At 37.6% G+C, this 17685-nt stretch overlaps 1 protein-coding gene across 1 annotated transcript in view; it reads right to left on the reverse strand.

The window, feature by feature from the left end:
- The window catches only part of suclg2 (succinate-CoA ligase GDP-forming subunit beta), a 170599-nt gene that overhangs the window by 116781 nt on the left and 36133 nt on the right, over window positions 1-17685 (reverse strand). The window contains exon 2 of the mRNA XM_048173302.1: window positions 16809-16950. Within this exon, the coding sequence (XP_048029259.1) occupies window positions 16809-16950 (142 nt within the window). The remainder of the gene's footprint in view (window positions 1-16808; window positions 16951-17685) is intronic.

Below are 17685 nucleotides of genomic sequence, written 5' to 3' on the forward strand. Positions count from 1 at the left end.
TCATGGATCATGTCAGTTATTATTGCTCCATCTGCCATTTTTTGCTATTGTCCTTGCTTGCTTACCTAGTCTGTTGATTCAGCTGTGCACAGATCCAGACGTTAATACTGGCTGCACTTGTGTAATGCCTCAATCATGGGCTGGCATATGCAAATATTGGGGGCGTACACCCCTACTGTTACGTAACAGTCGGTGTTGTGTTGAGATTCGACTGTTCTTCGGAGGTCTTTTAAACAAATGAGATTTATATAAGAAGGAGGAAACAATGGAGTTTGAGACTCACTGTATGTCGTTTCCATGTACTGAACTCTTGTTATTTAACTATGCCAAGGTAAATTCAATTTTTGAATCTAGGGCACCTTTAAACCTTTTAAGTTGCAAACTTTATATTGTTGAGTTCTGTTGACATAATAATTTTGATCATTACACCAAATGAATATTGTCTGTAATTAAACTCAAATTACTGCATTAATTGCCTTAATTGTAGTAACGTAATGAAATTGTCTTGATAACTTCAGAAATTAGGCAGTGGATTTCTAGTTCGCAGCATGCTTTGCATAGGACTGGATAAGGAGAACAGATGTTGGAATTAAGTGTGATTTTATGTGTTTTTTAGGGAAGACCTGTTAATGTTTAATGCTGCTATGTTTGACATTTAAAAGAGTTTCTGTAATGTTATGTAATGTGGTTGGTTGTGGGTCTCCCTAAGTAGAAACCGTGCTCCAGGAGAGGAGAAATGGGAATGCAGGGGCACCGTGATGCAACCGCAAAGGGCACTTTCACTTTTGCGATCAAAGGGGCAGGGGCTCAAGCCCCCCACCTGTGCACGCCACTGCTCAGAGGTGTCATAACTCAAACAATTAATGCAAACTGATGCATTATTTTGTTGTTGTTGTTGTTGTTGTTTAGAGTGTAGGCAGCATTTGACTGGCCAAACATCTGTGTAGTGCAGGATGAGTCATCAGTAATTTTTTATTTATTTTTTTTCTACTAAAGTTAACATTTGGGGCCCTATAATACACCCGGCACAATGCGACGCAAGGCGTAGCGCAAGTGTGTTTGCTAGTTTACATCCGGCACCGTTCGCGTTTTCCCGTTCAGCGCCACGTCCTTAAATTAGTAAATGCATTTGCGCCAGTTAGTGCGCCCATGGGTGTGCTGGTCTAAAAAAGAGGTGTGTTCAGGCGCATTGCTGGCGCATTGCTATTTTAAGGAGCTGAAAATAGACTGCGCCATAGACCAACTCAAACCTGGTCTAAAGTCTAAAGTCAATGGCGCAATATTTTTTTGTTAGAGCGCGTTGGTAGAAACTGCGCCGCTGGGCGCGTCCACAGTGCGTGTTGACTTTGCTTATTACACACAGAGATGCACATCACACAAACATGCCAAATATTAAAAACAAAAGGATTACAGTGTAAAAGAATATTATTGTGTAGGCTACATACATGTAAAAATGTAATGATTAATAGTCATTGCGTGTATTACCTACCTATTTTACCTATTTTCAATTCAGCCTATTACTACTTATAATGATGAACGAAATTGGCTAATTAATTGAACAATCGTGCCAATACACACACATATATATTAACTGACTCATCGCGTGTACGCCATGTAAATAGCAATCCGCCATGGCGCGAGCGCATCTCGCTCTTGAAGGGAATGGGAGATGACACTCTGATTGGTTTATTGAACGTTACGCCCATTACTCATTAAGAGAATAGGGACAACCCATTTCAAAAATGCGCCCCGGCGCACGGACCGTTTTTCCGTCGTTAAAATAGCAAAAGTGGATTTGGACACGCCCTGAGTGCACCTGCGCCGTGCGCTTTACACTTTGCGTTTAGATCGTTAAAATAGGGCCCATAGACTCAAAGCCACACAACTTTTTTTTATGAAGAATATCAATACAGTGCTGCCTTGCAATCACTATAATAAATAGTTCAAAATAATCTGGATGAACAGTAATTTAAAAAGCGTGTGATTAATTTAAGAGATTCTTCTTAAACAGCACAAAAATAATTACTCTGAATTAAAAGACCTTTTACAAAACACAATCACATGCATTGGCCCACAAATTGAGAGAGCACAGACCCGCGAATCTGCTTTCATAATTATCTCCGTCTCACACAGCCTCTGAAAAAAAAATCTATATTTAGCGTTCCAGACTCCATCTGTAAGCATTTTTCATACATTTTCATCATCTTCTCTCTTCCTATAGCAATCTTGTCCTCCATTCTCCGCCTGTCCGCGGCAACATCTGGCAACGAGAACATTCTGCTGCTGCAGGAAACGGCAAATCTGTTCACAGCGCCCTTGAGCGTGGCACATTAACCTTACCTCAAATCTCACCCACCCACATCAGACACCGTAAATGGAAACACACCAGTTGTACGGCGTGCAAATAAAGGCATATTAAAGCTCGTATGTGTGCTTTTCGGTGAGAAAGAGAGGTAAAATGAAAAGAAAATTGTACGTGACTCAGTTTTGCATGGTGAAAAAGAATGCAAAAGAGCGGTTGTTTTCTCAGGATTCTAGATAGGTAATGATGGTAAGAACATTCCACACACCATCCATCTTTCCTGTATCACAGCATTGTGTGCTGAAATCCTGTCAGTCCTGATGCATTCTGGGAAATTATGCAGTGGTATAGCTTCATAGAATGATACTGCTGACTAGTCAAAATGTCAGAGACTTCACTGAAGCTCATATTCACTATAACTTTAGCTGACTGACATGTTATTTCCAAAGTAGTTACCTACAAAGCTTAGGTGATTTTTCATGTCTAGACGATCAAATGGAGGTCTAATTAGTTGTTAGTACACTACATAAACACCAAGCGAACTAATTTAAGCACTGAAACTGATTACAATATCTTCAACGTGCCTTGCCTCAAATGTAATGTTTCGAGTTAATTCTACATATGATCAACTGTCCATTTCACAAGCACTAACAAGATACAGATTGGATATACTCGGTTTGCTTGCATGGTAAACATCAATTTTGCGAGGGATTAATCCAAGAGAGATTGCGCTGGCTCCCAAAAAGCATATTTCAAGCTCACCAGAGGAGGCTGAAGTAATTAAGTGAGTGAAGTTTCCTCAGGGAAGCTGAGAGGCTTTCATTACCCTTTCTGATTCATTGTCCCAACCCAATATCAAACAGAATAGAGAGGAAGAAAACGCCACCTTCATTCTGAGGCAGGCCAGCTGTGATTGAGCTGGAGCGAGTGTGTAAATCTGGGTGCGGTATCTGACCTCTGGCTGGCTCGCTGCTTTATTTCCACTCTCTGGAACACTCCACAAGCTGTCAACATCCATGTCCACGTCAATCAACAACGCTGCCTTGTTCTCGATCTCCCTTCAGTTGCCTGTGAAGAGCAGGGTTACTGCTCAGATTTAACTGCTTCACATAGCAGGAGATGTTGGCAAGACGATGATTACGCAGTCTAAACAAAATGAGATAATTCTTTTTTACAGAAGCGCTATAGTAGACACTAAGGGTAATTGGGAATGCTAGGGTCACAAAGGCCGACTAATCAACTAGTCATCCAAAAACTGATTATACTGTAGATGATTTTTTTCCTCGTTTTGTTTTTAGATATTTTAGGTGGCAGTGCTTTAATTAGCATGCTAATTAAAATATTTAATTACTGTGCAAACTAAATGCTAAAGCACAGGATGCTAATTAAAACACAGCTGCAAGAATGAAAAAAATAAATAAAAATAAATAAATAAATAAATCAACTTCACAGATCAACTAGCTGGTTGCTGGATAACTGGCCAAGTGGTCTTCAAACATTTTGATGCCAAGAAATCCTAAAATTAAACAAAGGCAGCTAAATATCTATTATTTTTTTACTTATACTGTGTGAAAAAGCATGATATAATTCTTAATTCAGTGTTAAATAATTGGCTTTTATATACTGTTATAGTACAAAGCCAATAACAAATTATTAAAATATTAAATATATCTGGAAAATTTGTAATGTTAGATGTACAAACTTATCAAATTAAGTTTATATTGTACATATACATATATCCTTCCAAACCAGTTTGACAGTCCTAAAAAAAATTTAAAATATATTTTCTACCTCTCAAATTTCCCATGACCCACCTAGAAGCCCACAGTAGCCCTACTCAGTTTAAAAAGCCCTAGACTACCTAATCATCATGTCATTCAGCTTTCTAACATGTTTTACAATAACTCTTTTGTGTTACACAGAGAAAAAAAAAATCATACAAGTATGAATTCATTTAACTGTGTTTTGCCAGAAAAGAAATGTCATTACACTACACTTTTTTTTATTTTTTATTAAGGGGACCTATAATACTTGTAAAAGTAATATAAGTCTCTGGTGTCCCCAGAACGTGTCTGTGAAATTTCTGCTCAAAATACCCCACAGATCATTTATTAATGCTTGTCAAATTTGCCCCTATTTGGGTGTGAGCAAAAACATGCCGTTTTTGTGTGTGTCCCTTTAAATGCAAATGAGCTGCTGCTCCTGGCCGCTTTCCAAAAGAGGGCGGAGCTTTAACAGATCACGCTTCGGTTGCTCAACAACAACAAAGCTGGAGAATCTCACGCAGCCATAATGATGATTGTCAGTAACGGTGTTCAGCTTACATTTTCAAACCAGAGTCGGACACTGATGGAGAGACTCAGGAAGAAGTTACAACTTTTAGAATACATCTGGACATTTCTGAATAGTTATTGGATACATTTATGTACAGTAGTTGCTATGGAGTTGATTCAACTCAGTGACTAGCATGTGCAGTCATGTTAATCTTTTGTGCAAATCCAGCATTGAATTGACCCTCGTTTGTGAAGCAATCCGGCGTAAAATGACAGCATGGTAACAACACTCTCACATAGGGCCCTATAATTTCCGCGATCACGGAATCGCGGACGGAATCGCGGAATCCAGTCATAAAAACGGAATTTACTATATAACGCGGAATGTCACGGAATTTGTCAAATTTTTGATGAATGAATTAAAAGCAGGTCAGTACACGTAAATTAAATCGCGATATAGACTAGTGACTGAATATTAAACCGCAAAAAGACTATTTAAACATGAATCCTGCATGTCTGTGTGCCTCTGAAATGAATGATGCGGAAGCGCAGTTTCATTTACCTCACACCGCCTCACACACAATCGCGCGGGCGCACGCACGCTGAAGCACGTGCGACGCTCGCAGTGTTTTCATCCTCTGTCGCCTCCAAGCGGCAACCTCCCCCAGTCTCTCGTGAAGCCAATACGGAAGTGACTTAAACTGCGATTCATCGACTGGCCGCTAGGGACAGGCTCCAAAAGAGAGCAGAATCTCATTGAGTCCCATGTTAAATTGGTTTACAAGTTGGTTCAAATTGTGGTTTTGGTCTATACTGCTAATTTTGCCCTACATGACAACTGTGAGGGGGGTGAATTTTTTTCTAACTCATTCTTTTAAATTATATTAAGCCTTAAAGTTCTGCATAATTAAGGGCGTGGTCACTTGAGTGACAGGTAGATGCCGCTGCTCTCTGTGAGCCGTCACTTTACCTCAGCTAATTCCAGCCGCTGAATTTGGCATCTCAGCCGTATTTGTGCTTGATTATTTTATACAATTATAAAATATGGCTTGCTGCATAATATTCGAGACTGATGTGTGTCTGTGTAGATGTGCATGCATGCGGAAGAAACAGAACACACGTTGTTGGCTAAAAGTTTGGTTTGTGAGATTTACTACAGTGACAATACCAGGAGGATATACAACTCTGACAGCACTGCTTGGATATTGTAACTAAAAATGCTGCACTATTTTGAAAAAATATACTTTGGACTCATTTGTTTGTTAGATACGATCGTATACAGTTTTACAACATAAACGCTGCTCAGATTGCATTATTTCTTGAAGAACGATGACAGAGAGCAGATCATTCAGAAGAAATGTTATGCAAACAATGGATAATATATCAATATTTCATGGACAAAAAGTACTGTTTTTTGTTTGGCAATGGACATTTTTATTTTACCCAAGTGCCACAGATTGGATTCATCTCGCGATCTCTATTATAAAGGTCCCATTTTGATTTTCCATGTTGTTATTTGCACACCCAACACAAATTACCGGTGTTGGAGCATCTATATCTTAAAAAAAAAAACACCGTAGATTGACAGTAAACCTTTAGAACTTTCTGATGATAAAACTTATCTTCATTAATAATTTAGATAGTATCTAGATTGATAGCTCCTTTGCTTGCTAACATGGTCACTCAAACCAGTCACTCAGCCAAACCACCTCCCGCCTCTTTGCCCATTTTCAGTTATCCGGGAGTGACGTGCAGTGACGCGCAGCTAAGATGGCCGCGGCCTCATTTACGCGTCAAAACTGCTGTTCAGAAATCTATGGGTGACGTCACGGACACTACGTCCATATTTTTTTTACAGTCTATGTTCGCCTCACTATATGAACGCACGAGTTCATCTCCAGAGCTGCTCTGAAAATCACTTCATCAGCATTTAACCTCTTTGTTTGAGAAAACTACCGTCATAAACACAGAGAAACTCAAAGCTCTAGGCAAACCGTCAAAATAAAAGTTCGATTTAACTTGACAGAAACATTTTACTGTTGTACAGTAGAATTTAGATAAATTAATTTAATAATAAATTATTAAAATATATTTTAAACAAACTCAGTGTTTCTTCCATGTTTTAATTTTAACAGTAAAGCTCTGTTGTGCAAAATTGTAAAAATAAAATTTGAGGGGAAAGAATAAAACGTAGGGCCCTAAAAAAAATGTAATTTTTTTGTTAAACTTTTATTAAATGTTTGGTAAATTGGACAAGATTCATTATTTCAATAAATTAGACATGCTTTTTGATTACTAAAATTAATTTAACCATTAAAATAGAGTCAAAAAATAAATAAAACTGAAAAAAAAAAAAAAAACAGAATCCAGAAAAATTAAAACGGAAAAAACGGAATTTAGGAAAAAATAAAATGGAATTTGGGAAAAAATAAAACTGATTTTATAGGGCCCTACTCACATGGCCTCACCCCCTTTGTTGCGTGTTCCCGGGGGCAGGGTTTATGTCAGTTTTGGGGTTTGTGATGTCACCAACCCAGGAAGAAGCTCATTGTAGTCCCTACCAGCCATTTGTTGTAGTCTTTAAAAATCGATTTCTGTAAAATATAATATCTCCCTTAGCATTGAACTTTGAGCATCGTAACTTTGCAGATACTGTTTATGCTCAAACAGCAACATTACACACTAACTAAAGTTTAAAAAGTGAAAACAATGAAGGACCCCTTTAATTCCTCTCTTCACAGCAATTAATATTTTGATAACTTTTCATTATTTCTACTATCATTACTGTATCTCACGCCTCATGCCTTAATTGTAAAATAAACAATGTTTATTGGCAGTTTTGTGTAGCGTTTTGTCTCTTGCCACCATCACAGCATATAATGATCACAATCTCACTGTTACCTCTTCTAACCCTAGACCAAAATTAGGAAGTTGTAACAACATGATTTCAACCTCATATAGCATACAGAAAACTGAAAGAAAACGAAACCTGTCTAACAAATTCAGTACAGGAAGGGAGCAAAAAACGCTATATTTCGTCTTCTAAATTTAGTGCTCAATGGACCATAGAATACCTCTAATAAAACATGCAATTTAGAGCCACATCACCAAAATAATGGTGCCGCACCTTCTGCTTGCAGAACGCTGGCAGCGCTGTGAGGTCTGGAGGTGTGAGGTATGATAATGTGCCATGTGTAATATCAACGCAGCCGAGCCGTCAACAAACCGAAATTACATTTTGATTTGTGAGCTCCCTCAAACGCAGCTTGTATTCCCTTTGTGTGTATTTGTACAATCATTTGAAAGGCATTTCTTACAACCACTGCACAAATCATTTCTCCAATTATGATTCTTTATGATCTATAAATGTAGAGCTTTCTGTATTATTACTGTATTTTTTATTATTATTATTATTATTATTATTATTTTTTTTTAAACCAAAATTCCATTAGTCATTGACTGGTACAGATTTTTTATTTTTTGCACACCATTAGAAAAAAAAAAAAAAACCTACAAATCTCTTTTATCTCAGATCAGAGAACACAAGAAGACCAGTCGACCAACAGCTCTGTGCCAGACACAGCATATCAAAGTGAATGACGAAATGAGAAAAATTGAAATAAAAATGCTATCATAAATAATGAAGAGAATACAAACATCATTTTAAGTATTTTTTAAAGAGGCTGACCATCAATCGCAAGTACAACATTTGCAACAAACAGGGACTCTAAAGTATGACAACATTTTAACTATTATTATTGAGGCTAAATAAATAAATACATTACCGTTATATAAATTACAGTTTAAAAGTTTGGAGTCATATGATTTTTTAATGTTTTTTAATGTTCACCAAGGCATTTATTTGATCAAAAATACAGTAAAAGCTGCAATATTGTGAAATATTATTACAATTTAAAATAAATATTTGATGGTAAAACTGAAATTTCAGTCTTCAGTGTCACATGATTCTCCGAAAATCATTCTAATATGCTGATTTGATGCTCAAAAAAACATTTTTTACTTTTATCAATGTTGTAAACGGTTATGCTGCTTAATATTTTGGGGGAAACTGCGATTTTTCAGGATTCTTTGATGAATAGAAAGTTCAAAAGAGCAGCATTTTTTTGAAATACAAAGCTTTTAGAACATTACAAATGACTTTACTGTCACTTTTTTATCAATTTAATGCTTCATTGCTCAATAAAAGTATTAATTTCTTAAAAAATAAATAAATAATTAATCTTACTGACCCCAAACTTTTCAACAGTAGTGTACTTGTTGTTGCACAATATATTGGTACAATACTGGTTAGCATTTAGTTAGTTAGTTAGTTAGTTAGTGGTTAGTGAGGGGGGTCAAAATAGAATAGGAATTTAAATGTGGCTGCTTATTGGACAAGGTTATCGATCAGAAAATAAATATCAGAGCATCACTACACTTTTTTTCCAGTTTGCCAGACATAAAAACACACACAAAAATAGCCATTATATGAATGACAAATATCGAGATATATGGCATTATGGAATACTATACTAGTCAGTTTCTAGTGAACACAAGGCGTGAGTGAGGAGGCATTCGGAACGAGGGAAGACTCAGCAGATGGCGCGTATGCAGCAGTGTGGTAGATCGGCGGAGAAACATATGGTGTGATGCCACTGATGAAGAGCCTGGAGAAGAGAAGTGTGAAAGCATCGATGCTTTGAGGCCCTTTGAGAGCCAAAGCTACCAGTTTCACCACAACTGGACACAACCAGTGATACAATTTGTGATAATGAATTTAATAATAATCTAAAATTACGATGAATATTATATAACCTGCACTGTAAAAAGTAATACACTATCTACTCAATAAAATTGTGGTAACAGATTACAAGCAATATTATTAAAGGTGCCGTAGAATTAAAAATTGAATTTATAGAGTTCAGTACATGGAAATGACATACAGTGAGTCTCAAACTCCATTGTTTCCTCCTTCTTATATAAATCTCATTTGTTTAAAAGACCTAAGAAGAACAGACGAATCTCAACATAACACCGACTGTTATGTAACAGTCGGGGTGTACGCCCCCAATATTTGCATATGCCAGCTCATGTTCAAGGCATTAGACAAGGGGAGGACGTCTGGATGTGCACAGCTGAATCATCAGACTAGGTAAGCAAGCAAGAACAATAGCGAAAAATGGCAGATGGAGCGATAATAACTGACATGATCCATGATAACATGATATTTTTAGTGATATTTGTAACCTGTCTTTCTAAATGTTTCGTTAGCATGTTGCTAATGTACTGTTAAATGTGGTTAAAGTTACCATCGTTTCTTATTGTATTCATGGAGACAAGAGCCGTCATTATTTTCATTATTAAACACTTGCAGTCTGTATAATTCATAAACACAACTTCATTCTTTATACAGTAAATCTCTCCAACAGTGTAGCATTAGCCGTTAGCCACGGATCACAGCCTCAAATTCATTCAGAATCAAATGTAAACATCCAAATAAATACAATACTCTCATAATCCGACGCATGCATGCAGTCCGCATGACGAACACTTTGTAAAGATCCATTTTGAGGGTTATATTAGCTGTGTAAACTTTGTTTATGCACTGTTTAAGGCAAGCGCGAGCTCCGTGGGCGTGAGCGTGAGCATTTAAAGGGGCCGCAACATGAATCGGCGCATTTCTAATTATGCCCCAAAATAGGCAGTTAAAAAAATTAATAAAAAAAAAAAAATCTATGGGGTATTTTGAGCTGAAACTTCACAGACACATTCAGGGGACACCTTAGACTTATATTAAATCTTGTAAAAAAAAATGTTTGATGGCACCTTTAATTAAAGTCAACATATAAGAATTGAGTTAGAATTAATCAAATTAATTCCTTAAAAAGTCAACCAATTTAAAAATTAGCAAACACCATTACAAAAACTATACACTTAATAAGTCAAACTGCGCAACTAAATGAAATACTGATCACCATAATGGCGACTAAACATTTTAAATAAAATCAAAATCAACATCTAAACCTCTGTTAATCTGTGTGTTTCTCTTTCCTTCAGTGATTTTACTTGTTATCATCAGGTGTCTTCAATGTTGGCAATCAAAAATAAAAAGTTTTTAATTAATCTTTGACGTCTGTCTGTTATTCAGATAATTTTACTCGTTTTAAATGGTTGACATTTAAGGAATTCATTTGATTCATTCTAACTCAGTTCTATTTGTTGAATTGAATTAATAATATTGCTTGTAATCTGTTGCCAAAATTTTATGGAGTAGATATAGCGTATTACTTTTTACAGTGAACAGAGTGATGATAGAAAATGGGGCATGGGTGCAACATCCTTGAGCCGCCATTTCTCAAAAACTGTTACCTTCTTAATTATTCCCCACTAAGATCAAAAGCAGTGGTTGTTATTTATACAGTAACAGCCTCAATCCAGATGATGTAAAAAGCGGTTAAGAAAATATAATCAGCCGCGAGTAAAGTGCCGAGACTCTTGATCTCACCTCTGCAAAATGTAGTAACTTATGTCACCTTCGTCAAATTTTCCCATAAGGCTTCTATCAAAATCTTTTCTCAAAGTTGTCTCAACTAGTCAAGTCAAACTATGTAAAACCACTCCGCATTACGCCATATACTTCAGCCTCTCTTCTCAGAGTTGTTGAATGTCACAGTAATTCAGCATACCGCTGTAGGTTGACATATGAAAGTCGCTGCCTCTCTAATAAGTACACATGAGATTTGACTGCCATGCATAAACCATTGCTGTTTATTTTGAATATTCATACCTCTCTGAAGTGTATTAACACATCCCTCTCCTGTTAATTGTCAGCCTAACTCTCTCTGTCATTTAAAACAGGTTCTAATTTCTGAATAAATAAGCGAGGAAAGAAAAGTTAGTGCAAGAAAAGGAAGTACCTACGGGATAGGTTTGACTGAATTTGATGAACAAATCTTCATCTAGACAAAGAATCGGTTAAATATTCCTACATCTATGCTTCTCGCTGCACAGTCCTGGTGGCTCTGAATAATGCAGACAGTGAGAAAGCCATTCTGGAACATTCTAGTGGACAAATCCATCAATATTTACCCAGCAGATGCATCTGTCAACAGGAGCTGCGGTGAAACAAAACAGGCCAACATGATTCAGCGTTCTCATTGGCTAGGAAATATCTGTTTGCGAGTACCAAGATGGAAAGGCGGCAAAAGTAATGATTAACATTTATTTTCCTTTCATGTCAGAAGACGGTGTTCTGGGAATAGGGGTTATACTGGAACCCGCGTCAACCTGGTTATTTATTTTTGTACTATAAAGAGCCCCTCTCTGAGGCGAATTCACTTTTGATTACAGGTGTTGAAATCCTCTCGTTTTCAAGCCAAAAATGAAGAACCTCTCCAATTCCCCAACCCTTCAATCTTGGGCAGATCTCTTCCTCTTAAATAGGACAAGAGCACGGTGGAGATAGTGTGAGAGAGTCTTTCTACGGAAGAGCTATGCAACCGTTCTCGCTTTGATTTATTGTGCCGTCTCAGTTCAGTGGCAAAAAGTTCCCACCTTATCGTCCAATCAGAAGTCAGCGGTAGCATATTTTAGCTATGCTTTGTGACCCCACTTTCAGTCTCTCTCCATCTTCCCCTCCTCTATCTTTCTCACCCTCTTTCGCACTCGCTTTATCTTTCGTCTTCTCTCTTATTGTTCCTTTTGTGTGTGTTAATGTGCACGCGTGTGTGTTTTGGCAGCAAGCGGAGCTGCATAATCGAGTGGCGGTTGGTGACTGATGAAGGCAGCATCAGACTTGCCTCTTTGACAGTCAGATTACTTAACGGCACAGGGGGTTGTTTAAAATGGGCAGCCCCCCTGCCATCAGTGCCAAACACAGGCCCAACTTTAGGGACAGGTGTGGGCTCATTAGTGCCACAGCCTGCAGTCAGTCAACAAATAAAGCAGAGCATCAACAGAGAAACTCACCACTCCCTTTACACATTCGCCCAGTCACTTGTCTTTTCATCTTTTTTTTCCCTTTAACATGCAAGATGAAACATTTCTCCATCTTTCTTACACAGAAAAAAAAACAGAGTTAGTATGTGGATTCCTTCCACTATCTTAAAGGGATAGTTTATTTAAAATTTGAAAGTTCAGTCTTTATTTCTGCATTCTCATGTCCTTTGAAACTTGTACTACTTTCTATCTTCTGTGGAACACAAAAGGAGATGTTCAGCAGAGTGTCCAGGCTGATCTTTTCCATACAATGAAAGTGAATGATGACCATGACTGTCAAGCAAGATTTTTCATGAATAATGACTTTCACACAAAGCTATCAAATTCTGAAGAATCTGAAAACAGTGAATGAGTAATGCTACTTTAATGATACTGTTGTTGTGCTTCATTGATCTTTTTTTAGGCTTGGAAGGCCTTGGTCCCCATTCACTTTCATTATATGCAAGAAAGTAGGATTAAAGGGATAGTTCACCCAAAAATGAAATTTGATGTTTATCTGCTTACCCCCAGGGCATCCAAGATGTAGGTGACTTTGTTTCTTCAGTAGAACACAAATGATGATTTTTAACTCCAACCGTTGCAGTCTGTCAGTCATATAATGCATAGCAATGGTAACAAAATCTATGGGAGTAAAAAAAAAAAAAAACTCGCACAGACAAATCCAAATTAAACCCTACGGCTTGTGACGACACATTGATGTCCTAAGACATGAAACGATCAGTTTGTGTGAGAAACCGAACAGTATTTATATCATTTTTTACCTCTAATACACCACTATGTCCAATTGTTGTTCAAACCGTCTTAAAACTAAAAGAATACGTTCTTTCCAACTTCTGAGCCTGCTCACCCAAAGTTATGGTTGATTGCTCTTCAGCTGGATATCAACACACCCATTAATGCACTAAAGTTGTTGAGGGTCTGCAGCGATCATTTTTCCCCTGATGATTTTACATACCCAGAAGAGGATCACGTATGACTTAAACCATAAGCTGTGCCTATGGTTTTTCCACATCCAACTGAGGAATGTGAACAAGATCTTTGTATGTGTCCTTTTTATTTGTAAATCTGCCCTTACGAAAAGTAACAAAATAAAATGAAGTTTTGATGTAATAAAACCATGTTTTTTATTGGTTTACTTCCATTTGTATAACAACTGTTGTACTACAGGCACCTTGTTTAAACTACGCCAGAGCGCGTACACACCTCACGCACCGGATGCAGTGCGTGCGCTCAAGGCAGTTGGACATAGTGGTTTTTTAGAGGTAAAAAATGATATAAATACTGTTCGGTTTCTCGCACAAACCGATCGTTTCGTGTCTTAGGACATCAATGTGTCGTCACAAGCCGCAGGGTTTAATTTGGATTTGTCTGTGCATGTTTTTTTTTTTTACTCTCATAGATTTTGTTACCATTGCCATGCATTATACGACTGACAGATCGCAATGGTTGGAGTTAAAAATCATCATTTGTGTTCTACCGAAGAAACAAACTCACCTACATCTTGGATGCCCTGGGGGTAAGCAGATAAACATCAAATTTTCATTTTTGGGTGAACTATCCCTTTAACACTCTGCTAAACATCTACTTTTTTGTTCAACAGATGAAAGAAAGTTATGCAGGGTTTTGAACAACATGAAGGTGAGTAAAAATTATTGAGTAAATGAGTAAATGTGTGAACTGAATTTTAATTTTCAGGTGAACTATCCATTTGAAGTCACAATATGTAAGATTTTTGGATTAAAATATAAAAAAAACTATGTATTATGTATTTTGTAGACTTGTATACTTACATTATCCCAGATATTTCCAAGAATATTTAAATCATAAGCAATTTTAACCAGGACACGGACCGTGTCTTTGCGTCGCCTATCAATGACATCATACCTGCATTAATAGCGAAAATTTACATAGTGTGCCTTTAAGACAGGGCCGACATGATCACGTAGCCAGTTTTGTTAATATTATCTAAAACTATTAAAGTTGTTTTTGATAAAATAAAATAAAATAAAATAAAAAAATAAAATAAAATAATACAATAAAATACTAGATAAAATTGAAAAATTAGAAATAACTGAAAAAAAGTGTTTAATTTGAAGTACTACAATTACTTAAACTAAAACTGAAATAAAAATAAATTAAAGTTAAAGGTGCTAAAGAGGATGTTTTGTTTTATACATTTTTGCAATATTACTTGAAACTGTCTTTACTAACTGATAAAAGACTATTTATTAGGTGCACTGAAAGTAATAATATTAATATACATCATCTGTGCACGAGGTAGGGCCTTAAAAACATCAGCCAATCGTTTACGCGATCATCACGTAAACGATTGGCCCTCTGGCTTGTCAATCACTGCCATGACGTTCCTTGTGAGAGACGAGCGCGGATTGGCCCTCTGGCTTGTCAATCACTGCCATGACGTTCCTTGTGAGAGACGAGCGCAGATTGGCCCTCTGGCTTGTCAATCACTGCCATGACGTTCCTTGTGAGAGACGAGCGCGGCTGCGCGCTCCAGTAACTTTCCACACTCCACAGGCGCCGCATGCAATGTTTTTGTCAGGAGACAGGAATAACAACTGCAGATTATGAGTTACCTGCGGTGAGTCTGACATAATGAATCCACTAACACAACACAGCGAATGCCGGTGGTAAACACTCGTGTTCCAATACTCGTGCACGAGTTTTGGGAGGCGTTCCCTTGAAATGAGCTGTGAAGGAGGGGGGTTGTTCTTACGCATGCGCTCATTTCAAAAACTCAGTAACGGCCTTTGGTTTCTCAGTCGACGAAAAGATCCTCTTTAGCACTTTTAAATAGAAATGTTAAGAAAAACATTATGAAAATGACAAAAGCGCATAACAAAACTTGAAACAAATACCTGAAATAAGATCAAAATGAAAACGTAAAATATGAGTAAATATCGTAACAGCATATAAATGATAATACAATAACATGGCACAATATGAATTGCCTTGATACTTAAAATTTATTTAGAATAATCAAATGATTTAAAATATTATTTAAAATTTAAATAAATAAAATGAATTCTTAATAAACTCAGTAATGAAAGTCAAAAGAACAATAATGAAAATAAAGCTGATGGCAAACATGCCAAAACAAGAAGTGCAGAAAAAAGCAGAATCTTTTCAACACTTTGGCGTATTGCAACTAAAAAAAAAAAAAAAAAAAACTTTAAAAACATCTTTACTGTGGGTGAGGAGCTGTAAACCGCAGAGCTCGAATTGAGCTGTCAGCTGAATTGCCGCATGGGTAAGCGGTCCCAACTGTAGGGTGGCATCTCTGCACTGGGGAGAACAGCTCACTGCACTATCGAAGTAACAGAAATCCTTCACGTCTCGCTTGGTCGCTTTGCACGTCGCCCGGGCCCTGCCCTACCCCACGGGGACCAGGCTGAAACACTCAATGTGCAGGGCTGGAAATGCCATCTCTAAATATGTTCCAAATCGAGTTGTAAAAAAGATATTATTGTCTCACCCTCAACGTTTGACCCGAGACAGCACCTGGGCTGCAAAATCAAACTCCTATGAACAACAAACCCCATTTGAATGGAAATTTTAGTCAAAGACAGTAAAGGCCGAAGAGCTGGCCATGGAACGCTAAAGCCTGTTGTGTACAGTGAGATAAGCAGGAGATTACAGCTGTGAGCCTCTGGAAAGCATCCAGCGTCTCTCACACACACATGAAAGTGAATGTGGTTTAGAAGACCGGCACTAACAGACATTAGTCTACCTCTTGGATTTAGCTAAAACTGCACCGGTACTTCACACACAATGAGGTCGTCACCTGATATGCCACATACAAAAGTTGCTTGTCTAGAAACAAAAGCTCACAATAAAAAGGCACGAAAGAAAACAAGAATGAGCATGCAAGGATAAAACAGCGAGGGAGCAACAAACCATGTAAAACAGAAGAGAAGCAGAAGAAATAAGAGAAGATCTTCAGTCCTGTTGACCCTTGAAGGCACGTCCACCAGAATAAAAGCAAAAACATCAATGAAATTTGTGTTCTGAGTTCTCATTGGCTAATTCTGGTGCTCATGCCCCAGCTCACTGCGTGGGATGCCACCAATCGAGTTAACAAATAAACATTACCTCATTAGCATGTTATCAATGAAGTGTTATTCATGCAATCACAATGTTGACACTGAAATCTACTGGAGGGACAACTACGTTTAGACACTTAATAGTGAGCTGTTTGGAATGAGAAGGACACTTACTGAGTCTCTTGGCGGCCTCCAGGGCTTCAGAGGCAGAGTCAGCCACAAAGAACCGCTGTACGGTCACGCCGCTGTCCTGCATCAGCTTCTTGCTCTGGTACTCCTGCAGGTTCAGCCATCTTCTGGGGCTCACCCTTGCTAACTAAAAACACACAGACATATACAGTTAATAAATATCAATATATATCAATAAATTCCTGCTCCAGTCCTAGTGGCAAAGCGGTGATCAAAGGATCCTGAGGGGAAGCAGCCATTCAGTCACTCGTAGTAACTATATATGATGATTTACTTACTGCAGTTCAACATAGATTTTTTTTAATAGGTTACATAATTGGGTAGATTCTATTCGATAACACAGTTTTTTATTATATTTCTTAAAGGTCCCGTTTTTCGTGGTTTTTTTGAAGCTTTGATTGTGTTTATAGTGTGCAATATAACATGTGTTCATGTTTCGCGTGTAAAAAAACACAGTATTTTTCACATAATTTACTTATCTGTATACCGCTGTTTCCACTGTCATAAAAACGGGCTGATGACTTCCTTGTTCTATGAAGTCCCTCCTTCAGAAATACGTAACGAGTTCTGATTGTGCCAGCGGCTTCCTGTGTTGTGATTCGACAGCAGCTTCTGCTCCATCTTTCAAGAATAATCTTTGTGCGAATCCGGCATTAAACTGATTGAGATTGAGGAAGCTGTCCTCAGCAAAATGTGCTGCACATAGTTTTACATGTGGATTATAATTTTCGGGAACCGAGTTAAACATAAATTGTAACCATTGATCTCTAAGCACAGCGTCCCTGGGAAGGCCAAACAAAGGTGATTGGACTGCGGGATGAAAATAACAGCGTTTCGACGACATGGCGACAAACACACTCTA

This window comes from Megalobrama amblycephala, linkage group LG21 (assembly GCF_018812025.1).
Source record: "Megalobrama amblycephala isolate DHTTF-2021 linkage group LG21, ASM1881202v1, whole genome shotgun sequence".
In the NCBI taxonomy this organism is placed as follows: domain Eukaryota; kingdom Metazoa; phylum Chordata; class Actinopteri; order Cypriniformes; family Xenocyprididae; genus Megalobrama; species Megalobrama amblycephala.